This window comes from Pongo pygmaeus, chromosome 18 (genome assembly GCF_028885625.2).
Source record: "Pongo pygmaeus isolate AG05252 chromosome 18, NHGRI_mPonPyg2-v2.0_pri, whole genome shotgun sequence".
Taxonomy (NCBI): domain Eukaryota; kingdom Metazoa; phylum Chordata; class Mammalia; order Primates; family Hominidae; genus Pongo; species Pongo pygmaeus.
The window spans coordinates 85379855-85398590 of record NC_072391.2 but is presented as its reverse complement, the minus strand read 5'-3'; the positions used below and the strand labels follow the sequence as shown (position 1 = coordinate 85398590).

Here is an 18736-nt window from a genome sequence, read left to right as displayed (position 1 = left end):
AACACACCAAAGAGCCTGGCTGTGTGGACCGTGGTACAGCCCGGTTGCACACACTGCGTTTCCTGTACCATACTCGGCACTCTGGCCTCCTGCGCACTGCCTAAGTCTGCGTTATCTCTGTGTGTAACTCGGCCCCGCCCCGGGATCAGGGGAGGCTGATCCCCCACGGGCCTCTCCCAACCTGAGCGGCGCCCTCCTGGTCACTGTCCACTGCTGCCTGAGGCCCTGCCCCAGCAGAAGGCACAGGCTGGGGCGGGCCTGCAAGAGTGGCCAGCAGGGGCCTCCCAGGGTCGAGGCATCTGAGCAGCACCCTGCAGGACCGGCAGGCCCCTCGGGCCCCAGCACCCGCACAGGGCCGGCGATCTCGTGCATTCGAATGGTGCCGCATGGGCCGGGGTGTCCTGGGGGATCCTGTCGGGCGCCCTCCTCAGCTCTTCCACCTTCCACAGTAAGTACTTCAATAGTAGGGCTCATGGTCACCCCAAGTCCCCGAGAAGGAAAGAGAGTGACGCCATGGAGATGGGAGGCCAGCCCTGCGAAGGGCACCATAGTCCTGGGCACTACCTCTCCTGGGGAATGGGGGCTTGGGCACCTTCTTCTCCTCCTTCCCCCCTCCGTCCCTCCCTCCTCCCTCTCTCCCTTCTTTCTCCCTCCCTCCTCCCTCTGACTTATACCCCCAAATTGCCAGTATCGCCCCCTCCCCAGTTGCAACAACCCCAAACATTCAGATATTGATTTGTGTTTCCTGCTTGGGGGCAGAATCACTCCTGTTCCAGAACCACTGAGCCCCCCCATTCCCCCACGGGCAGGGACCCACCTCACTGCCCCCATGCCCATGAGGCTCTGGCCCCCACCCCCATGGCTGCTTGGTGAAATGACAGCCCTGCTCTGCCGGGAGCCGGGGAATAGGAAGGGGCTGGGGCAGGGAGTCCAGCTTGGGAGCCCTGTGAGCCCCTCTCGGAGCCTGGCCCTGGCTAGAGGGAGAAGCACTGGGATGAGACACACTTTATTCACACGGCACAGGATTGCCATCTGCAGTGCTTGTGCTAAACTCCAGCAAAAAGCAGACGCAGGCTTTCCTTCCTGGGTCCAGCCCGGGGCCTGGAATCAACTACGCCCACTGCACCGAGATCAGCTTTGAAAAGTCCCCATTGCAGACATGCGGCAAAGGCGGGGGGAAGCTGGAAGCTTTGCTAAGGCTGCTCTGCTGTGATCAGCCTGGCCTGGGGCGCCCTGGGGGATTCCTGAGCCGCCTCCTGCACCCCTCCCCGTCCTCCAGTATGAGGCCCTCACTCAGGCACGCCTGGCCCCTGGAGGCGGAGAGCCTGGGACTCCACGGAGAAGCCGTGCCCTGCGCCCACTTGGCCTGGATGGGAGCCCGGGCCCTGTGTGGTCACACCCGGAGGTCCTCGCCGGCAGCGGCGGGGGCAGACTCTGTGGGGGCACCCCCTCCTCCAGCAGGGCTGGCCCCAGTGGGGTGGGAGGGTGTGGTGGAGGGTGTGACCTCTAGGAGAAGCTTGGCCGGAGCAGCCCTGGGGGGGCAGCCAACTGCCGGGCAGGGGCTCCGGTGGCCCATTTCCCATGACAGGCGGCCTGGCCGGGAGGCAAGCACAGTTCCCACCACCTGGGCCCAGCTCCCCAGCTCTGGGCATTCAGATGGGCTTGTGGCCACCAGGCTGTCGGGTCCAAGGCGCCCTGTTGCTTATTCCAAGGGTTGGCGGCCAACAGGGTCTGAGGGCCACCGAACGGAAACGTGCCCCAACTCAGAACCCCTGGCCATGGGCAGGCGGCCTCAGCGCACTCCTCTCCTCTGGGTCCTTTGCCCGCAGTGAGGACTCCGCGCCCAGCACCTTCCTGTGGTAGAAATGAGGGAGTTTGAGATGAGATCAAGGCCGATCCAGGCCTTGCGTGGCTCCTGCTCACAGGATCCTGGGGACCGTTTCAAGAAGAGCCTCAGGACACGGAGAATGCTCAGTTCCCTGGCTGTCCCCGCCAGGCAAGAGGGCCTGGGGGTGGAGGGAATCCAGGGGCCACGGTCCTCACCCCACTGTCAGCGCCGGCAGACCCCAACACTCATCCCCCAGCCCCAGGCACACAACCCACCCTGCCACCCCTCGCCAGGCCCTGCCGGGTGTTCACCCGCTGCAGCAGCAGGCCGGGGAGGAGACGTGCTGGGGAGGGGCCCAGGCCTGGGCGGGCGCTGCCCTTCCTTTCACTCCCCTTCCAGGCAGTGCCTGCGCCCACCCCCACCCCTCGACCCCCCGCTGGCTGGGAGGAAATGAAATGAGCACAGGGCGGTTGGTGTCTTTGGTGCTGCTGGGGCGGAGTCAGGGGCCAGATCCCATCGTGAATTTGACAGAAAAGGAAATGGGCTCCGAGCGCAGGTGAGGCTCAGCCAGGGCTCCGCGGCTCTCACCCAAGAGCTGAGCTCCAGCCTTCCTGGCCCAGCTCTGTTTCCCGAGCTGTGGAAAATGCCTGTCCACCCGGCATGGCTGGGGGTAGTGCCTGCTTCCTGCTTCCCCCACGCCAGCCACGGGCCGGCTCCCCAGTCCTCTGTGGGAGGGTTGCTGGTCTCTGTTAAAAGCCCCCCGGGTGACTTGCATGCCGCCAGGGCCTGTGTCCCCGGGAGACACTCTGGGGAGGGGCCACCACAAGGAAACCTCAGTCCAAGCTGCCCAGCGGAGGCTGGGCATGGCTGTGCCAGCACAAGAAGGCAGGTAGGGGTCTCCGGGGCAGGCAGCTCTCCTACCGGCCCAGCCCCCTGTGTGAAGTGCTCAGCCTGGGTAGGAACGTGCTTCCCACTCAGCCTCCTCCAAGCCGCTGGAGGTCCCGCTGGTTCCCCAAATGGCTTCTGTCCTGAGCCGTGGGCTCCTGACCACACACCTACCTTGCACGGTCTGAACAAGAGTCTGCGCCAGGGACCCCGCTCAGGAGGGGCACAGAGGAAGCCAAGGGCCCACACAGGTGAGGGGTCTCGGGTCTGAGCTCACCCAGCCCAGGCTCAGCAGCAGCCTCAGAATTTCCTGGCATCTGCTTGCCTGTGTTGCAACCCAAGTGGGGTGTGCACGCTGCCTGAGAGAGAAAACACTCGGGGAGGATTATATAAGCACTTTCCTCCCCAGCACAGGGCCGTCTTGGGCACATTGAGACCAGACCATGTGCAAAAGCACTTCGGGAGAGTGGCAGGAGCTGAGCCTCCAGGGAGGGATTAACCCCTTCCGGGATGCTGGTGGCTCATCCTGGGGAACGTGGGGCTGGTCAGGATTGCAGGACACAGAGGGGCGGAGTGTGAATGTGGAGGCACCGGTGCTGCGTGATTTTCCACAAGTTGTCTAACCTCTCTGTGCCTTCATTGCCTGACTCGGCTGTTTCCAATGCAGCTGATTTTAACAGCACCTGTTTCATGAGGCCGCAGCCAGGATTCTGGGAGGCAAAGCACAGAAAGCCCTCAATGCGGTTTGAGGCTCCAGGCGACGCTCAGCTGATAGTAGCTGAAAACAGCAATTTCAGCCGCAGAGTCGCCCGCCCTGTGCACCACAAAACGAATAAGGCTTTCCAGCTTTGCTCGGATTTGTGGGGACCACTGGGTTTGGACTTTAGGAAAAGCTCATTTGCCTTTGGGCAGAAGTGACTGGAGCTGGGGTCACCCGAGGTCTGGGCAGGAACCTCTCGTTCGCTGACGCAGGACCTGGGGAGGGGCTGTCTGTGTGGGGCAGCTCTGGACTCAGACCCGTCAATACCTGTGAAACCTGTCAGGCTGAGCCACCATCCAGCAAGCGAAGAGACTGCAACTGGGCCACTGCGGAGTCACTTGGCCGCCACCCCCGGGTCCTCACAGCCCTCATGTGTGTCCCAACCACGAGCAGGCAGCCGACAGTGCACCCTGACAAGGCACGCGTGTACCATCGGGGACACCTCCTTCTTTAAAGTGACCGGACGGTGCCCAGGACCACAAGAACCAGCCTCGCAGCAGGGTGCCCAGCCTCCTTCCCCCTCCACTGTTAACTTTTTTGCCCAGATTCCAAAAACGAAGCTGCAGCTGAAAATAATTTCTTTTTCTTCTATAGCCCAAATGAACGATGGTGTCGAGATTTTCCCATCATAGAACTGCCGTCTCCATTTGTAGTAGGCCCAGGCGGTGACATGTCTGAGGTTGGGGTGCCTTGGGGCCAGAGCCCAGAGGCGAACCCACATTGGCGTCCTAGTAATGTGAACCCTCATAAGAGCTTCAGGACAGCAGAGGCAGTGGAGATGCCGGCAGGCAGGGAGAGACGGCCTGGCCAGCCCCTCAGGAATGAGCTTCAGTCCTATTTTAGCTCAAAATGATAAATCTCATCTCAGGCGGCTGCTTGTGACTCCAAGAGACCACCAGGCCCTGGTGATAGCCAGCAAGGTACCTGGCACATAAATCCCGCCCACCTGCCTGGCGTGGCTGGGAGACCCGCCCGGGTGCTGTCCGTCTCTCCCTCCCTCTTTCACTGCTCCCTGAAGGCAGCATCTAAAGAGGCTGAGGCTGTCCTGTCGCTGCCCCGACCTCTGGGGAGAAGCCCACAGTTCTGATCACGGACCTCAGACGGCGAAGCGCACAGGAGGCCTCGGGTGGCCGGGCTGTGCTGCTTCTCCCTGGACGGGCAGAGCTGGCACACAGGAGGTGCTTCACAGGTGACTAAGGAGGCACAGACCCGAGGCCTGGGGGACTGCAGTGTCCGGTGGATCCCAGCTGCGGCCATCAGGCCCATGGGTGGGAGATGCAAGTGGGCGGGGGACACTGCTGGGAACTCCCTTCACTGCACAGCCAAGAATGTGCGTAAGCAAACAGGGCGGGAGAGCTGCATGTGGCCTCGGGCAGTCACTCAGCCTCTCCGCCCGTTTTCCTGGTCTGTAAAATGGGCCGAAACGCCTGCCCCGTGCTGTTCTTTGGGCAGTTTCTATAAATGCTTGGCCCAGCCTCCCCGGCACACGGTTGCTACCTGGGTGACTGTTCTGTTATTTTCATCCCTGCCCCTGCTCTTTGCTTAGACTGACTTCCACTGACTCCGGTGAAATCAGCCTCCACAGGCATTTTGTCAGCCCTTGTTCGTCCACAACACAGCTAGGCAGGTGTGCTCACGGGGTCTGAGGCTTTCATGGACGTTAAATGTATGTCCCTGCAAGAAACAGGTTTCTGTACAGCCCCAGAGACCAGCAAGGTTAGGGGCTTGAGGGGCAAAGATCTCAAGGATGCTGGTGCCAGGGATGGGGCTGTAGTCACGGGGGTGTTGGGGAAGGAACACCTGCCCTGCCAGGACCTCCCACAGCCGAGTCCACTGAGAAGCCAGCCTGCAAGGCCTAGGGTGGGGGCACAGGGAGCCCACCCAGCAACACGGGGAGGACCCAGAAGTGGACAGAGAACCGCAGCGGCTCTATCACAAGGCCACACACGTGACACACATCTCTCGGGACCGGGACTTCAGCTCTTGGAGGGCCATTTATAGAAACGAGCCGTCTCCTTACACAGAGTTCACTACCCTTTGTTTCACGGATGTGCCAAAGTTTAAAATCAGGACGGTTTCCTTCCGCCACTGTGTAGAAATGCCTGGTGTTCTTTCAATGTGAGATGTCGTTTCCCCACTGGGTGGTGGTCTCGGTTCGTCCATCACACTCACGGCTGCTGGATCCTGATGGTCTCAGATCAAACCCCCCGGGGAAGATGGGCCGGGCAATCCATCATCCATCCGAACCTTCGAGCTGGTTGCGGCGAAGGTCTAGTCTGACTCCAGGGACCAGAGATGGAGGGGAGCTTGCCACAGCCCCCATGCCATTCTGCTGAGGGGCACCCCTGCCCGGTGCCAGGCTGACGTCCACACCATCCTGCTGTTCCCACCAGCTGAGCTGACCGCCTGCTGCCAAGCACTCAGAGAACTGACTCTGGCCCATCTTCTTGCAGCCGGGCTGCTGGGGGAGCCGGGCGGGCACCCGCCCATGTCGGGGAGCAGAAGGAGGCAAGCGTGGGGCGGGTGGGTGAGTGGATGTGGCTGGGGTGCCCATGGGGTTTCTTTTGATTACTTTGGCTGATGAACAGGGAGGCATCCCCAGCAGTGGAGTGGAGGTGGGGAGGCGGCATACAGGTTCAAGGCAAAGGGAAGGGAAGTGGGGCTGCTGGGCAGAATGAAGAGGCTGCCTGGAAGCCTGTGGTTTCACAGCAAAAATGCAAACAGGTGTGTGCTGCTTCTCCAGCTCTCAGGTACAGGGCAGGTGAAGGTTCATATCATCTCAGTTTGGGGCTTTGTCTAGGTGAGTCCTACGAGGTGAGTCCTCGGAGGTGCGAAGGGGTGGAGGGTGTGTCCACGCAGAGGTGTGCGCGGGTCTGGGCTCCTGGCCCGGCTGAAGGAGGGGCCAGGGGAGTCAGCTACAGGGGAGGCGGCAGAACAGGGGTCAGCGCAATGTGCTCTGCAATCCACGGATGCGGGACGGGGCTCCTTTAATTTAGGTCTGCTTTAACCTCTTTCAGGAAAGTTTTATGATTTTTTTCCCATAAACATCTTTTGCATCTTTAATTGGAGTTATTTCTTGACATTTCTATATCTTAAAGCTTTTTGAATGGCGGCTTTTTAAAGTTTCCTTTTCGCATGACTGCTGATGACAGAAACGCAATGACACCTTGTTACTGACTTTGATCCCCAAAAACGTACTGACATCTCTTAATATTTCCGATATTTATCCCTGGGAAATATTTTAGGTTTTCTTTGGAAATTGTTTGGAGTTTTCCAGAACACAGTGACATCACCTGCGAATAGTGGGTTTTGTTTTGTCTGTTCGTTTCCACAGTGTACCTCTGGCTTGTTTTCTTTCTCTGCTCCCAAGACCTCCACACAGCTGAACAGAAGCTGTGAGAATGGCACCCAGTCCTGCTCCCGATGATGGGGACGCGCGCTGTGGCTGCAAGGCTTCTGTGGAAACTCTTGATCAAGTCTAGGGAATTCCTTTTATTTTCTAGAATGCTTTTTTTTATTTTTTAAGAGTTGGCTGGGTGCAGTGGCTCACGCCTGTAATCCCAGCACTTCAGGAGGCCAAGGCGGGTGGATCACGAGGTCAGGAGATCGAGACCATCTTGGCTAACACGGTGAAACCCTGTCTCTACTAAAAATATAAAAAAACAGCCTTGCGTGGTGGTGGGCGCTTGTAATTCCAGCTACTGGGGAGGCTAAGGCAGGAGAATCGCCTGAACCCGGGAGGTAGAGGTTGCAGTGAGCCGAGATAGCGCCACTGCAGTCCGGCCTGGGCAAAAGAGCGAGACTCCATCTCAAAAAAAAAAAAAAAGAGAGAGAGAGACGGAGTCTCACCCTGTCACCCAGGCTGGAGTGCAATGGCGCGATCTCAGCTCACTGCAACCTCTACCTCCTGGGTTCAAGTGATTCTCCTGCCTCAGCCTCCCCAGTAGCTGGAATTACAGGTGCCCGCCACCATGCAAGGCTGTTTTTTGTATCTTTAGTAGAGACGGAATTTCACCATGTTGGCCAGGCTGGTCTCGAACTCCTGACCTCCAAAGTGCTGGGATTATAGGTGTGAGCCACCGTGCCTGGCCTTTTTTTTTAAGCATTTTTCTTGGATGCTGAATTTTCTCAAAAGCTGCGTCTGCCTCGGCCGTGAGGATCACATCACATGAATTTCTCCTCCTTTAATCTGTCAGTGTGTCAAGTCACATTGAGTGATATGCTAAGGTCAAGCCAAGCTGCAGTCACAGCCCAAACACGTGTCATGTTGAAAATCTAAAGGACTGAGATTGTTATATTATTGGAAACTGTTATGATTAATTAGAGAGCTTAAAAGGGTACAGAATACAAGATATGACACCTGATTGAATCCAGCCACAGTTAGTTACCAAATGAGATTGTTCACTGCTAGATTTGGTTTGCTAGTATTTTGCTTAGAATTTATCTGAGTAGGAGGCTGAGGCAGGAGAATCGCTTGAGCCTGGGAGGCAGAGGTTGCAGTGAGCGGAGATTGTGCCACTGCGCTCCAGCTTGGGCAACAGAGCAAGACTCCATCTAAAAAAAAAAAGAAAAGAAAAAGAAAAAAGAAAAGAAAAGAATGTATCTGCGTAAGATTGGGCTGTAATTTTTTTCTCTCTGCTGATGTCTTCAGATTTTGATGCCAAAGAGATGCTAGCTTCGAAACATGAGTTGGGGGATGTCCACCTCTTTCTGCTTCCTGGAAGAGCTTGTGAAGGAATGGAGTCCTTTCCTCCTTCGGTGTCTGGTGCAACACACATCATTTGGGATCTCTTCCTCCCTGTTTTCCAGTTCACCTCCTCCCTCCTCAGATGTGTCTCATCTGCTATTATACCTACATACTGAATTCTTAATTTTGATAATTCTGTTTTCTAGTAGTAGAGCTACTGTTTGGTACTTTTTTTTTTTTTTTTTTTTGAGACGGAGTCTCGCTCTGTCGCCCAGGCTGGAGTACGGTGGCACCATCTTGGCTCACTGCAACCTCTGCCTCCCGGGTTCACGCCATTCTCCTGCCTCAGCCTCCCAAGTAGCTGAGACTACAGGCGCCCGCCATCATGCCTGGCTAATTTTTTGTATTTTTAGTAGAGATGGGGTTTCCCCGTGTTGGCCAGGATGGTCTCCATCTCCTGACCTTGTGATCCGCCCGCCTCAACCTCCCAAAGTGCTGGGATTACAGGCGTGAGCCACTGCGCCTGGCCTGTTTGGTACTTTTTAAAAGTGTCCAGTTCATCACTGTGGGTCTGTTTCTATTCTCTGCTATTTCCATAGGTTTTTATTGACATTGTTTCCTATCCTTTGCCTCATTGTTTCTGTGTGCTGGATACCGTATTTGCAAAATTGCTCACAGACGTAATTCAGCATTATCTTCCTCCCAGAAAGATTAGTGTTTGCTTCTGCCTGGCAGCTGGGGACACCAGCCGTGCAAGACCACGTCAGTCCAGGATCATGACTGGGACGATGTGAAGCTGAATGGCAGCCCCGGGAGACTCAGGGTGCAGCCCTCCCACGATTCAGCCCAATGGGAAGGGGTACACTGGGGCCCTCGTCCTTGGCAGCCCCAGGTCCCAGTGCCCATCCCTCCGGCTGTGAGGCTGGCCAAGGCCCCACACACCCACCCAGGCAGCACTTGCCAGGGCAGCCACCAGCCCAGGAGAAAAGTGACCCCGGGCTGCCCCGATGCCCAGGCACTCTCCTTGCCCGGACCCTTGACTAGGAGGGCTGCACTCCCCTGAGACTCTCAGCACATTTGTACATTTCAGTCAGCTTTCCTGTTGACCCCAAGGAGGGCCAGCAGCACTGCCAAGCGGACACCCCCCAGGCTAGGCCCCCGTCCTTCCTTGCCTTCTTCTGGACAGACCATGTATTTTTCTAATTGTAGCTTTCCCCTCTACTAGCGTGGAAGTTACATATTCTGGGTGTAGCCTTTAACGGATAAGGGATCCTGAAGTTTCTTTTACATATGCTAATTCTTATCTTTTTCTCTTTTTAAGCCCCACAAGACCTCTTCTTTTATAAATCCAGTTTTTGGCCTGCCCACATATTTACCACTTTCTCTGCTCTTCCTCCCTTCCCCATCTCGGATCTTCCGTCTGGAACCGTGGTCCTGCCGCTTCATGTACAGTCTTACAGCATCTCCTAGTGCAGGTCTGCCCGTGGCCAGCTTTGGCCCTTTGTGTTTTAATTTTTTTTTTTAATTGAAGAATGACATTGTGAAGTGTGCAGATCATAGCACACCATCTGACAAAGTGAATACACGCAGACTGGGAAACAATGCCAGCCTCCCGGAAGCCCTCTGCCTCGCTTCTTCATCCCTGCCTCCTCACCCTCTGCAGAGAATGTCTCACCCACTGATGATTTCATTGGTTTCTGAAAGGGGCAAGACAGGATCACACTGCATGTCTGTGTCCCACGTCACGCACACGTGCAACTTGCTGGTGTGACTGTGGAAGCTGCGAGCCACTCCTTTATGTTGCTGCAGTCTTCCATGGGACGAGCAGCAACTCTGCGTTGGTGATGGGTGTCTGAGGCTCTCCAGGATCGAGCTCACTATGGCTGCCGAGGCCATCCTGGCGGTGTCTCCTGAAGCCCACTTGCTGTTTCTGATGGGTACACCCGACGTGGGCCGTTGCAGCCTCGGTGGCCTCAGCTCACTTGGCAGAAGGCACCACACCGTCTTCCACCCCACCAGGGTGTGCGGGAGGCCCAGTTGCTCACACCCTCCATGGCGCTGGCCTTTTACACCTTAGGGATTCTAGCGGTTTTCATTTGATCAATGAAGCTGAGCACTTTTTCATGTTTACTGGCCATTTGGAGGCCTTCTCTTAGGTGACTCTTCATGTCTTTGGCCTTTTTTCTTTTTTTGGTAGAGGGGAAAATTCACTAACTGTCAGATAACCCAGCAGCAAGGAAGGCAGGCAGGCTTCCGAGGAGGATCAGGAAGCTCTGGTGTCTGCTCCTGGCAGAACAGAGTCCATAAATCAACTCATACATATATAACCAATTTATTTTTTATTTTTTTGAGACAGAGTCTCACTCTGTCACCCAGGCTGGAGTGCAGTGGCGTGATCTTGGCTGATTGCAACCTCCACCTCCCAGGTTCAAGTGATTCTCCTGCCTCAGCCTTCCAAGTAGCTGGGATTACAGGCACGCACCACCATGCTTGGCTAATTTCTGTATTTTTAGTAGAGACGGTGTTTCGCCATATTGGCCAGGATGGTCTCGAACTCCTGACCTCAAGTGATCCACCTGCCTCGGCCACATTTTCTTTATCCAGTCTATCACTGATGGGCATTTGAGTTGATTCCATGTCTTTACTATTGTGAACAGTGCTGCAATGGACATATGCGTGCATGTAAATTAGTTCAGCCATCGTGGAAGACACATGTGGCAGTTCCTCAAAGACCCAGAACCAGAAATACCATTCGACCCACCAATCCCATTACTGGGTATAGACCCAAAGGAATATAAATCATTCTACTATAAACATAGCAATTTCCACAAAAATCTCTGCTTGGATTTTCACTGAAATTGCAGTGAATGTACCATTTAGAGAAAATGATCATCTTTATGATACTGAGGCTTCCATTCACCAAGACGCTACATCCCTTTTTGTCCATTCACCAAGACGCTACATCCCTTTTTGTCCATTCACCAAGACGCTACATCCCTTTTTGTCCATTCACCAAGACGCTACATCCCTTTTTGTTTTGTTCTGTTTTGTTTTAGGTTTTCTTCACTTTCCTAATATTTTATAGCTTTCTGTCCCAGACATCTTTTGTTAGATTTGTTTCTACATAGTTTAAATTTCTTAGTGTCTATAATATCATTTGTAAGTGATTATTACTGTTCTTTTCTGGAATTTAGAAATATAATCAGTGTTTTGTATGTTGGCCTCGTGGGCAGGAATCTTGTAAATTCACTTATTAATGGTTTGCTTGTGAGTTCCTTTGGATTTTCTTCACACATAACCATACTACCTGTAAATACTGACAGCTTCATTTCTAGTTTTAAAGCCTTTTAAGTTTTTTTTTTTTTTTTTTTTAGACAGTTTCACTCTTGTTGCCCAGGCTGGAATGCAATGGCACGATCTTGGCTCACTACAACCTCCGCCTCCCGGGTTCAAGCGATTCTCCTGCTTCAGCCTCCCAAGTAGCTGAGATTACAGGCACGCCCAGCTAATTTTGTATTTTTAGTAGAGATGGGGTTTCTCCATGTTGTTCAGGCTGGTCTTGAACTCCCAACTTCAGGTGATCCGCCTGCCTCAGCCTCCCAAAGTTGGGATTACAGGCATGAGCCACCACACCCGGCCCTTTTAAGCCTCTTTTCTTGCCTTGGTGTGCTAGCGCAAAGCAGTGAGGGGCAGCCATCTTTGTCTGTTACATCTCAGGGAGTGGTAGAGGGGGGTGGGGGCAGCTCTCCACTTTCCACCCTTGAGTGGGCTGCTTGTTGTAGATTTCTTATAGATACCTTTGATCAAATTAAGGAAGGTCCTTTCTATTCCTGGTTTGCTAAAGGTTCTCTTAACACATTTATGCCTGAGGTCGCCTACTGCTTGGCAATGAGCTCAAGCAATAGGATATAAAGAACTCCCACATGCTTGGTGTTCCAATAATGGAACACTAGGCATAGTTCATCATGAATGGGTGTTGAAGTTTACAAATTACTTTTCTGCATTTATTAAGATAACCATATAGTTTACCTCTTTTGTTAATGGATTACATTGACTTTTAAAATATTATACCAACCTTGCATTCCTGAGCCTAACTTGATCATGACATATTATCCCTCAATGTCACTGGATCAGGGTTATTCATATGTTGTTTAGGGTTGCTTAGGATGTTCAAGAGAGACACTGGCCTGGATTTTCTGTTTTTCTTTGAAACATCCTTGTCAGGGTTATGCTGCCTCATAAAACAAGATGGTAAATGAGAGTCTCATGTTTTTTGTTTTTTTGTTGTTGTTTTTTTTGGTTCTGTGGAAGACTTTTAAAAGACCGTTATTCTTTCTTAAACATTTGGAAACACGTAACATTGAAATGCTGAGCCTGTAGTTTTTCTTTGTGACAAGATATAGGTAAGATTTCTGAAACACAGGGGCTAGTAAGATGTTCTATTTCTTCTGATAGCAGTTTTTTCCTAGTAATTTGTCAATTGCATCTAACGTTTCCCACTGACTTTTGAGACAGCCTCAAGTTTTTATGTCTGAAGGGTTCGTAGATTCTGACTGTAATTTGTCCTTGCTCTCTTTTTTCTGACTAGTGTACCAGGGTTTTCTCAAGTGTACCAATCTTCTCAAAGAATCCAATTTGGTTTTGTTGGTTGTAACTACGTTTTGTGCCTCATTTCCTTAATTTTTCCTTGTCTTTAAGCTTTTCTCTAATACAACTGTCAATGTATTCCCCGAGTTTTGATCAATTTGCACTTGTCATTCAATTACAAATACCTTCACATGTCCAGTTTTCTTTCTTATCTGACCTAGGGGTTATTTAAATGTTTGTGATTTAACTCCCAAACATTCAGGGATTTTTCTACTTTTCTTCTCATTAATTTTTGCCTTAATTCCATTTGGTCACAAAACATATTCTGCAAGCCCCCATCCTGTGGCGTTGAGGTGACTTCACAGTCTAGTGGGTGGCAATTTGGAGAAGAGCACATTCCCTGAGGTTGCTGGGCGTGACATTCCTTACACGTGGCTTGGGTCAAGGTGTTCGTCACCTTGCTGCAGTACCTTGCATCTCTACAAACGTTTTCTATGCCTTGTTTCTGAAGTGTTTGTCACAGTGAATTCCAGGACTTAAAATTGCACGACCCTTGGCCGGGCATAGTGGGACATGCCTGTAATCCCAGCTACTCGGGAGGCTGAGGCGGGAGAATCGCTTGAACCCAGGAGGCAGAGGTTGCAGTGAGCCGAGATCACACCACTGCACTCCAGCCTGGGTAACAAGAGCGATACTCCGTCTCAAAAACAAAAACAAAAACACAAAAAAACAAAAAACAAAGCCAGGCGCGGTTGCTTATGCCTGTAATCCCAGCACTTTGGGAGGCCGAGGCAGGCATATCACGAGGTCAAGAGATTGAGACCATCCTGGCCAACATGGTGAAACTCCATCTCTACTAAAAATACAAAAATTAGCTGGGCGTGGTGGTGTGTGCCTGTAATCCCAGCTACTCGGGAGGCTGAGGTAGGAGAATCACTTGAACCCAGGAGGCACAGGTTGCAGTGAGCTGAGATCACACCACTGCACTCCAGTCCGGGCGACAAGAGTGAAACTCTGCCTCAAAAAAAAAAAAAAAAAAAATTGCACGGCCCTTCCAGCCTTTTTCTGCAGGGCAATACAGGGGCTTTAAAACAATTCACCTCCCTTCGTCCATGGCCCAAGTTACACAGTAATGATGTTTTCCAGTATTTTGTTTTTAAGATTTCAATGAAACGATTTATGTATGTTTATTATTCTTTGTCCATCGCTCCATCTTACTCTAGGCACCTCCCCTGGATGCATACTCCTGCTCTTGAAGAAAAATTCCTAACAATTCCCTGTAAAGGAGGTGTCATTGGAAATGACAGCTTTTTTTTTTTTTTTTTTTTTTGAGACAGGGTCTTGCCCTGTCACCCAGGCTGGAGTACAGTGGTATAATCATAGCTCACTTCAGGAACTCAAGTAGCTGGGACCACAGGTGTGTGCCACCACACCCAGCTCATCGTTTTTGTATTTTTTTGTAGAGATGGGGTCTCACTGTATTGCCCAGTCTGGTCTCTAACTCCTGGGCTCAAGCAATCCTCCCACCTCAGCCTCCCAAAGCGCTGGGATTACAGGCATGAGCCACCGCACCTGGCCTCAATTCTTATTTATACATTCTTTTTAAGTATCACCTAATTCTTTATTTTTGTAATTTTGAGATAATTTATATGCCAACAAATTCGCCCTTTTAAGTGAAGGATTCAGCGACTTTCAATTCCACAACATTCTAATCACCCAAAAAGAAACCCCATGCCCACTCGCAGTCACCCCCGATCCTGCCTCACCCCAGTCCCTGGCAACCACGAACCAGTCTCTCTGCAGTTGTCTTTTCTGGACATTTCATATCAATGGATTCAAACAGTAAGTGGTCCTCTGCACGTGGCTTCACTCGGCACCGCTCCCCCGAGTGCTGGTCACGCTGCAGCACGCATCCACGTTCCGTTCCTTCACGTGGCTGGATGACGTCCTATTCTTTGGAGACTCTGCTCAGCACGCATCCACGTTCCGTTCCTTCACGTGGCCGGATGACGTCCCATTCTTTGGAGACTCTGCTCAGCACGCATCCACGTTCCGTTCCTTCACGTGGCCGGATGACGTCCCATTCTTTGGAGACTGTGCTCAGCACGCATCTACGTTCCGTTCCTTCACGTGGCCGGATGACGTCTCATTCTTTGGAGACTCTGCTCAGCACGCATCCACGTTCCGTTCCTTCACATGGCTGGATGACGTCCCATTCTTTGGACAGTCAGCTTTGTTTCTCCCTTCATCTGCTGATGGAAACCCAGGTTGCGTCTACCCTCTGGCTGGTATGAGCCGTGCTGCTGGGCACATCCAGGCACAAGTGCATGTGTGAGCAGCTGTCTTCAGAGCTCCAGGGTGGATCCCCACAAGTGGAACTGCTGGGTCAATTGGTGGCGTGTCACCAGCATCCTGAACAACAGGTTCACTGAAGACCCAGCCCCACACCTAGAGCTCCCTCCTCTGCACCAGTGGCTCCCCCTCCACCCAGCACCCAGTGGGGGCCCACGCCTGCTGCCTTGCTTTCATCCCATCGCAGGCATCTGTCCTTTCTCTCTGGCTGCTGTCAAAATTATCTTTGCCTGTGATACTTGCGTGTGTCGAGGCAGAGACTGATGTTCGTTTCTCCTTGGAGTTCTATTCTACTTCCTGAATCCTTGAAATGCATCTTCCTTCTGTTCTCTCCATTCTCTCCTTCTGGGATTCCAATCATACACGTGTGGACTTGACTTTCTACACCCTGCCTCCCAGCTGGTCCTTTCTGTCTCCTGGAGAGTGGCCAAGCTCCGGTGAATTCCCGGGAGGCCTCGGCCCGGCTCCTTGTGGTGGCCATCTTCAGAGGCAGCCCCACCACGATGGAGACGCAGAACCCATGAGCGCCATCCCCCTTTCAAGAGCAGCTCATCCAAGACCCTCACCCCCAAGGGGACCCGGCCCAGGATCCTGACGGGGTGGAGCTGGAGCTACGACCGTCTGGATGGCGACGCAGAACTCCTCCCAGAGAAAGCACAGAGAGGCCCCGCTCTAAGTCAGCAAACACGACTCCACGTAGGCCCTTCCCAAGCCCCTAACGTAGCTGCCACAACGGTGTGGGTGAAGCAGGCCAGGCACGGCTGGTCACCAGGGATTCAAACTGCCTCTGGCTCTTCTACTTGCAGATATTATCTCTGCCTTAAAAAAAATGTGTGCTTTGCTGCGTCTACTGCGAGAATGAAGACCATTCTCAGCAATCAGACTGTCGACATTCCAGCAAATGTCGACATTACTCTGAAGGGACGCACAGTTATCGTGAAGGGCCCCAGAGGAACCCTGCGGAGGGACTTCAATCACATCAATGTAGAACTCAGTCTTCTTGGAAAGAAAAAAAAGAGGCTCCGGGTTGACAAATGGTGGGGTAACAGAAAGGAACTGGCTACCGTTCGGACTATTTGTAGTCATGTACAGAACATGATCAAGGGTGTTACACTGGGCTTCCGTTACAAGATGAGGTCTGTGTATGCTCACTTCCCCATCAACGTCGTTATCCAGGAGAATGGGTCTCTTGTTGAAATCCGAAATTTCTTGGGTGAAAAATACATCCGCAGGGTTCGGATGAGACCAGGTGTTGCTTGTTCGGTATCTCAAGCCCAGAAAGATGAATTAATCCTTGAAGGAAATGACATTGAGCTTGTTTCAAATTCAGCAAGCCACAACAGTTAAAAACAAGGATATCAGGAAATTTTTGGATGGTATCTATGTCTCTGAAAAAGGAACTGTTCAGCAGGCTGATGAATAAGATCTAAGAGTTACCCGGCTACAGAAAGAAGATGCCAGATGACACTTAAGACCTACTTGTGATATTTAAATGATGCAATAAAAGACCTATTGATTTGGGAAAAAAAAAAAAAAAAAAATGTGTAAACAGTAGGGCCTGCCCCTGTGGCTGCAACTTTCTCTAAGGACCCCAGGACTGTGCCTTCTGGAGCTGGCAGAGCTCTGTGGTTTACGAGAACAAGAAGTTCCACAGCTGTGTCCTAAACCAGGTTTCCCCTCGACAGTGCCTATGACATGGAAACAGAACTGACTGTCCCGGGGTGCCCACACCTACCGTCTGCACAGTGAAGAGGGCAGCAGCATGGCCTGAAGGCCAGCGAGCCCGACCCCCCAGGGACAGGCACTCTCTGGCGAACCGTCTCACAGGAGGAAAAGCGTAAGGCTGCTGTGGTCATAAATACATTTTATTTCATTAGAAATGCATAATTACAGTGTTTGAGAGCATTTCCCCTAGAAAAGTAGGTCAGCAATACCCCATCGGAACCGAGAGCTGGCTTTGCAAACACCTGCCTCATGACACTGGACAGAGCACACAGCAAAGGGCTCCCGTCTCATGACACTAGACAGAGCACACAGCAAAGGGCTCCTGCTACTCCCCTGGGATTTTTTTTTCAAATTTTCTTTTTTTGTTATAAACACCATAGCAAATTAAAAAAAGCTGTTTAAACAGAAAAATATCATAGTTCTTGATTTCCCGCGCATACGCGATGCTCTCCGCACTGTGCCTCCCCTCGTCCTCCAACACCAACATCATGACTCAAACGAAAGGGGTCTCCGGCTGGGGGCGGCGGCGGCTGCTCTTTCAGTTGATAGGATGCTCTTCCCCGCGGAGGCAGCAGCCTTCAGACGCACTTCAGCAGAACAGGTGCAGCCGCTGCCTGTGCCGAGGCCGCGAGAGCAGGGCGCGTGGGGGCCGGGCTGTAGGCAGAGCCCGCGAGGGGCTCCTGGTGCCGGGGGCTCCTGGTGCCGTGGGCACCGCTCACTGGATCTGGATGGCCCCGTGCTCGAGCTGCATCTCCGGCTGTAGCGTGGGCTGCAGGGCTTCGGCCGTCTGCAAAAGGGAGAAAGGAGGGACTTTCTAGAAAAACAGCCAGCACTGCATGGCCAGCGGGTGTCATGAACAGCCAGTGACTTTAAGGCAGAATCAGAAACACGCACACAGGAGTGCGAAGGAGCCCTGACGGCCCCGAGGCTCACCCGACTTGGTACAGAACGCCTGGCTCCCAGCGGAACGACGAGCCCACGACCCTGGCGCCCAGGGCAGCTCGGGCACACCCAGGCCCCGGCCTGCCCCCCACATGGACTCGGTCACCCGGGCCGGCGCGGCAGCTGCTCCTGCCTCTCCAGCCCCAACCTGCTGCCTCACTGGGAAGTAACCTGGAAGTGGAGAATATCCCGGCCCTCCCTAAGATTTCCCTGAAGCTTCAGGTACCATTTTGCCTTCCTATCAACACTGTCCCAATGTTTCAACAAAGGATTTTCGGGGCAGCTATGTTTCTTCCCTCAAAGATACAAGTTCTGGTCAATGAGTTACAGATATTAAAAGGACTTTAAATATGAAATCACAGCTTTATCTTAAAATGAGTTAAAGGAGGTCGGGTGCAGTGGCTCATGCCTATAATCCCAGGACTTTGGGAGGCTGAGGCGGGTGAATCACTTGAGGTCAGGAGTTCAAGACTAGGCTGGCCAATATGGTGAAACCTCGTCTCTACAATAAATACAAAAATTAGCCGGGTGTGGTGGTGCAGACCTGTAGTCCCAGCAGCTAGGGAAGCTGAGGCAGGAGAATTGCTTAAACCCAAGAGGCAGAGGTTGCAGTGAGTCGAGATTGCACCACTGTACTCCAGCCTGGGCAACAGAGCCAGACTCCATCTCAAAAAAAAAAAAAAAAAGTAAAGGAAAAATATATAGTCATGGAATAAGTCAGTCATCCTCCAGCTCAGCCACGCGGAACATGCCCCAAGTGGAGGAGCCCACTCTAGGGCTTCCGTGCACACTCCCTGAAGCTTCAGCTGGAGGGCACAGGAACCACAAAGGAAGAGCCAGGAGAAGCCACGAGCCCACGGCCGAGCCCACGGGAGAAGAGGCCTGGCAACTTCTACTATAGTTAAGGTCCTGCTTCATTTTATTTTTTAGAGATAGGGTCTTGCTCTGTTGCCCAGGTTGGAGTGCAGTG

At 52.7% G+C, this 18736-nt stretch overlaps 3 protein-coding genes across 27 annotated transcripts in view; 2 read left to right on the top strand and 1 right to left on the bottom strand.

Moving 5' to 3' along the window:
* The first annotated feature begins 2471 nt into the window (after window positions 1-2471).
* On the top strand, window positions 2472-3193 carry LOC129015407 (uncharacterized). Its single transcript, XM_054453324.2, is given in 3 exon segments — window positions 2472-2980; window positions 2982-3171; window positions 3173-3193. Coding segments are annotated over 3 exon segments (720 nt in total).
* A 12727-nt stretch (window positions 3194-15920) lies between these two features.
* LOC129015408 (large ribosomal subunit protein uL6-like) lies at window positions 15921-16959 on the top strand. The gene has a single exon (XM_054453325.2). It carries the CDS (start codon window positions 15958-15960, stop codon window positions 16444-16446), a length of 489 nt encoding a protein of 162 aa, XP_054309300.2. The 5' UTR covers window positions 15921-15957; the 3' UTR covers window positions 16447-16959.
* The window catches only part of BANP (BTG3 associated nuclear protein), a 124077-nt gene continuing 122287 nt past the window's right edge, over window positions 16947-18736 (bottom strand). For 24 of the 25 annotated variants that reach the window (XM_063654184.1, XM_054453300.2, XM_054453301.2 and 21 more), the window contains one exon: window positions 16947-17611. In XM_063654184.1, coding sequence (XP_063510254.1) covers window positions 17540-17611 — 72 coding nt within the window. In that variant the 3' untranslated portion in view covers window positions 16947-17539. The remainder of the gene's footprint in view (window positions 17612-18736) is intronic. The other variant, XM_063654185.1, reaches the window with a different exon arrangement.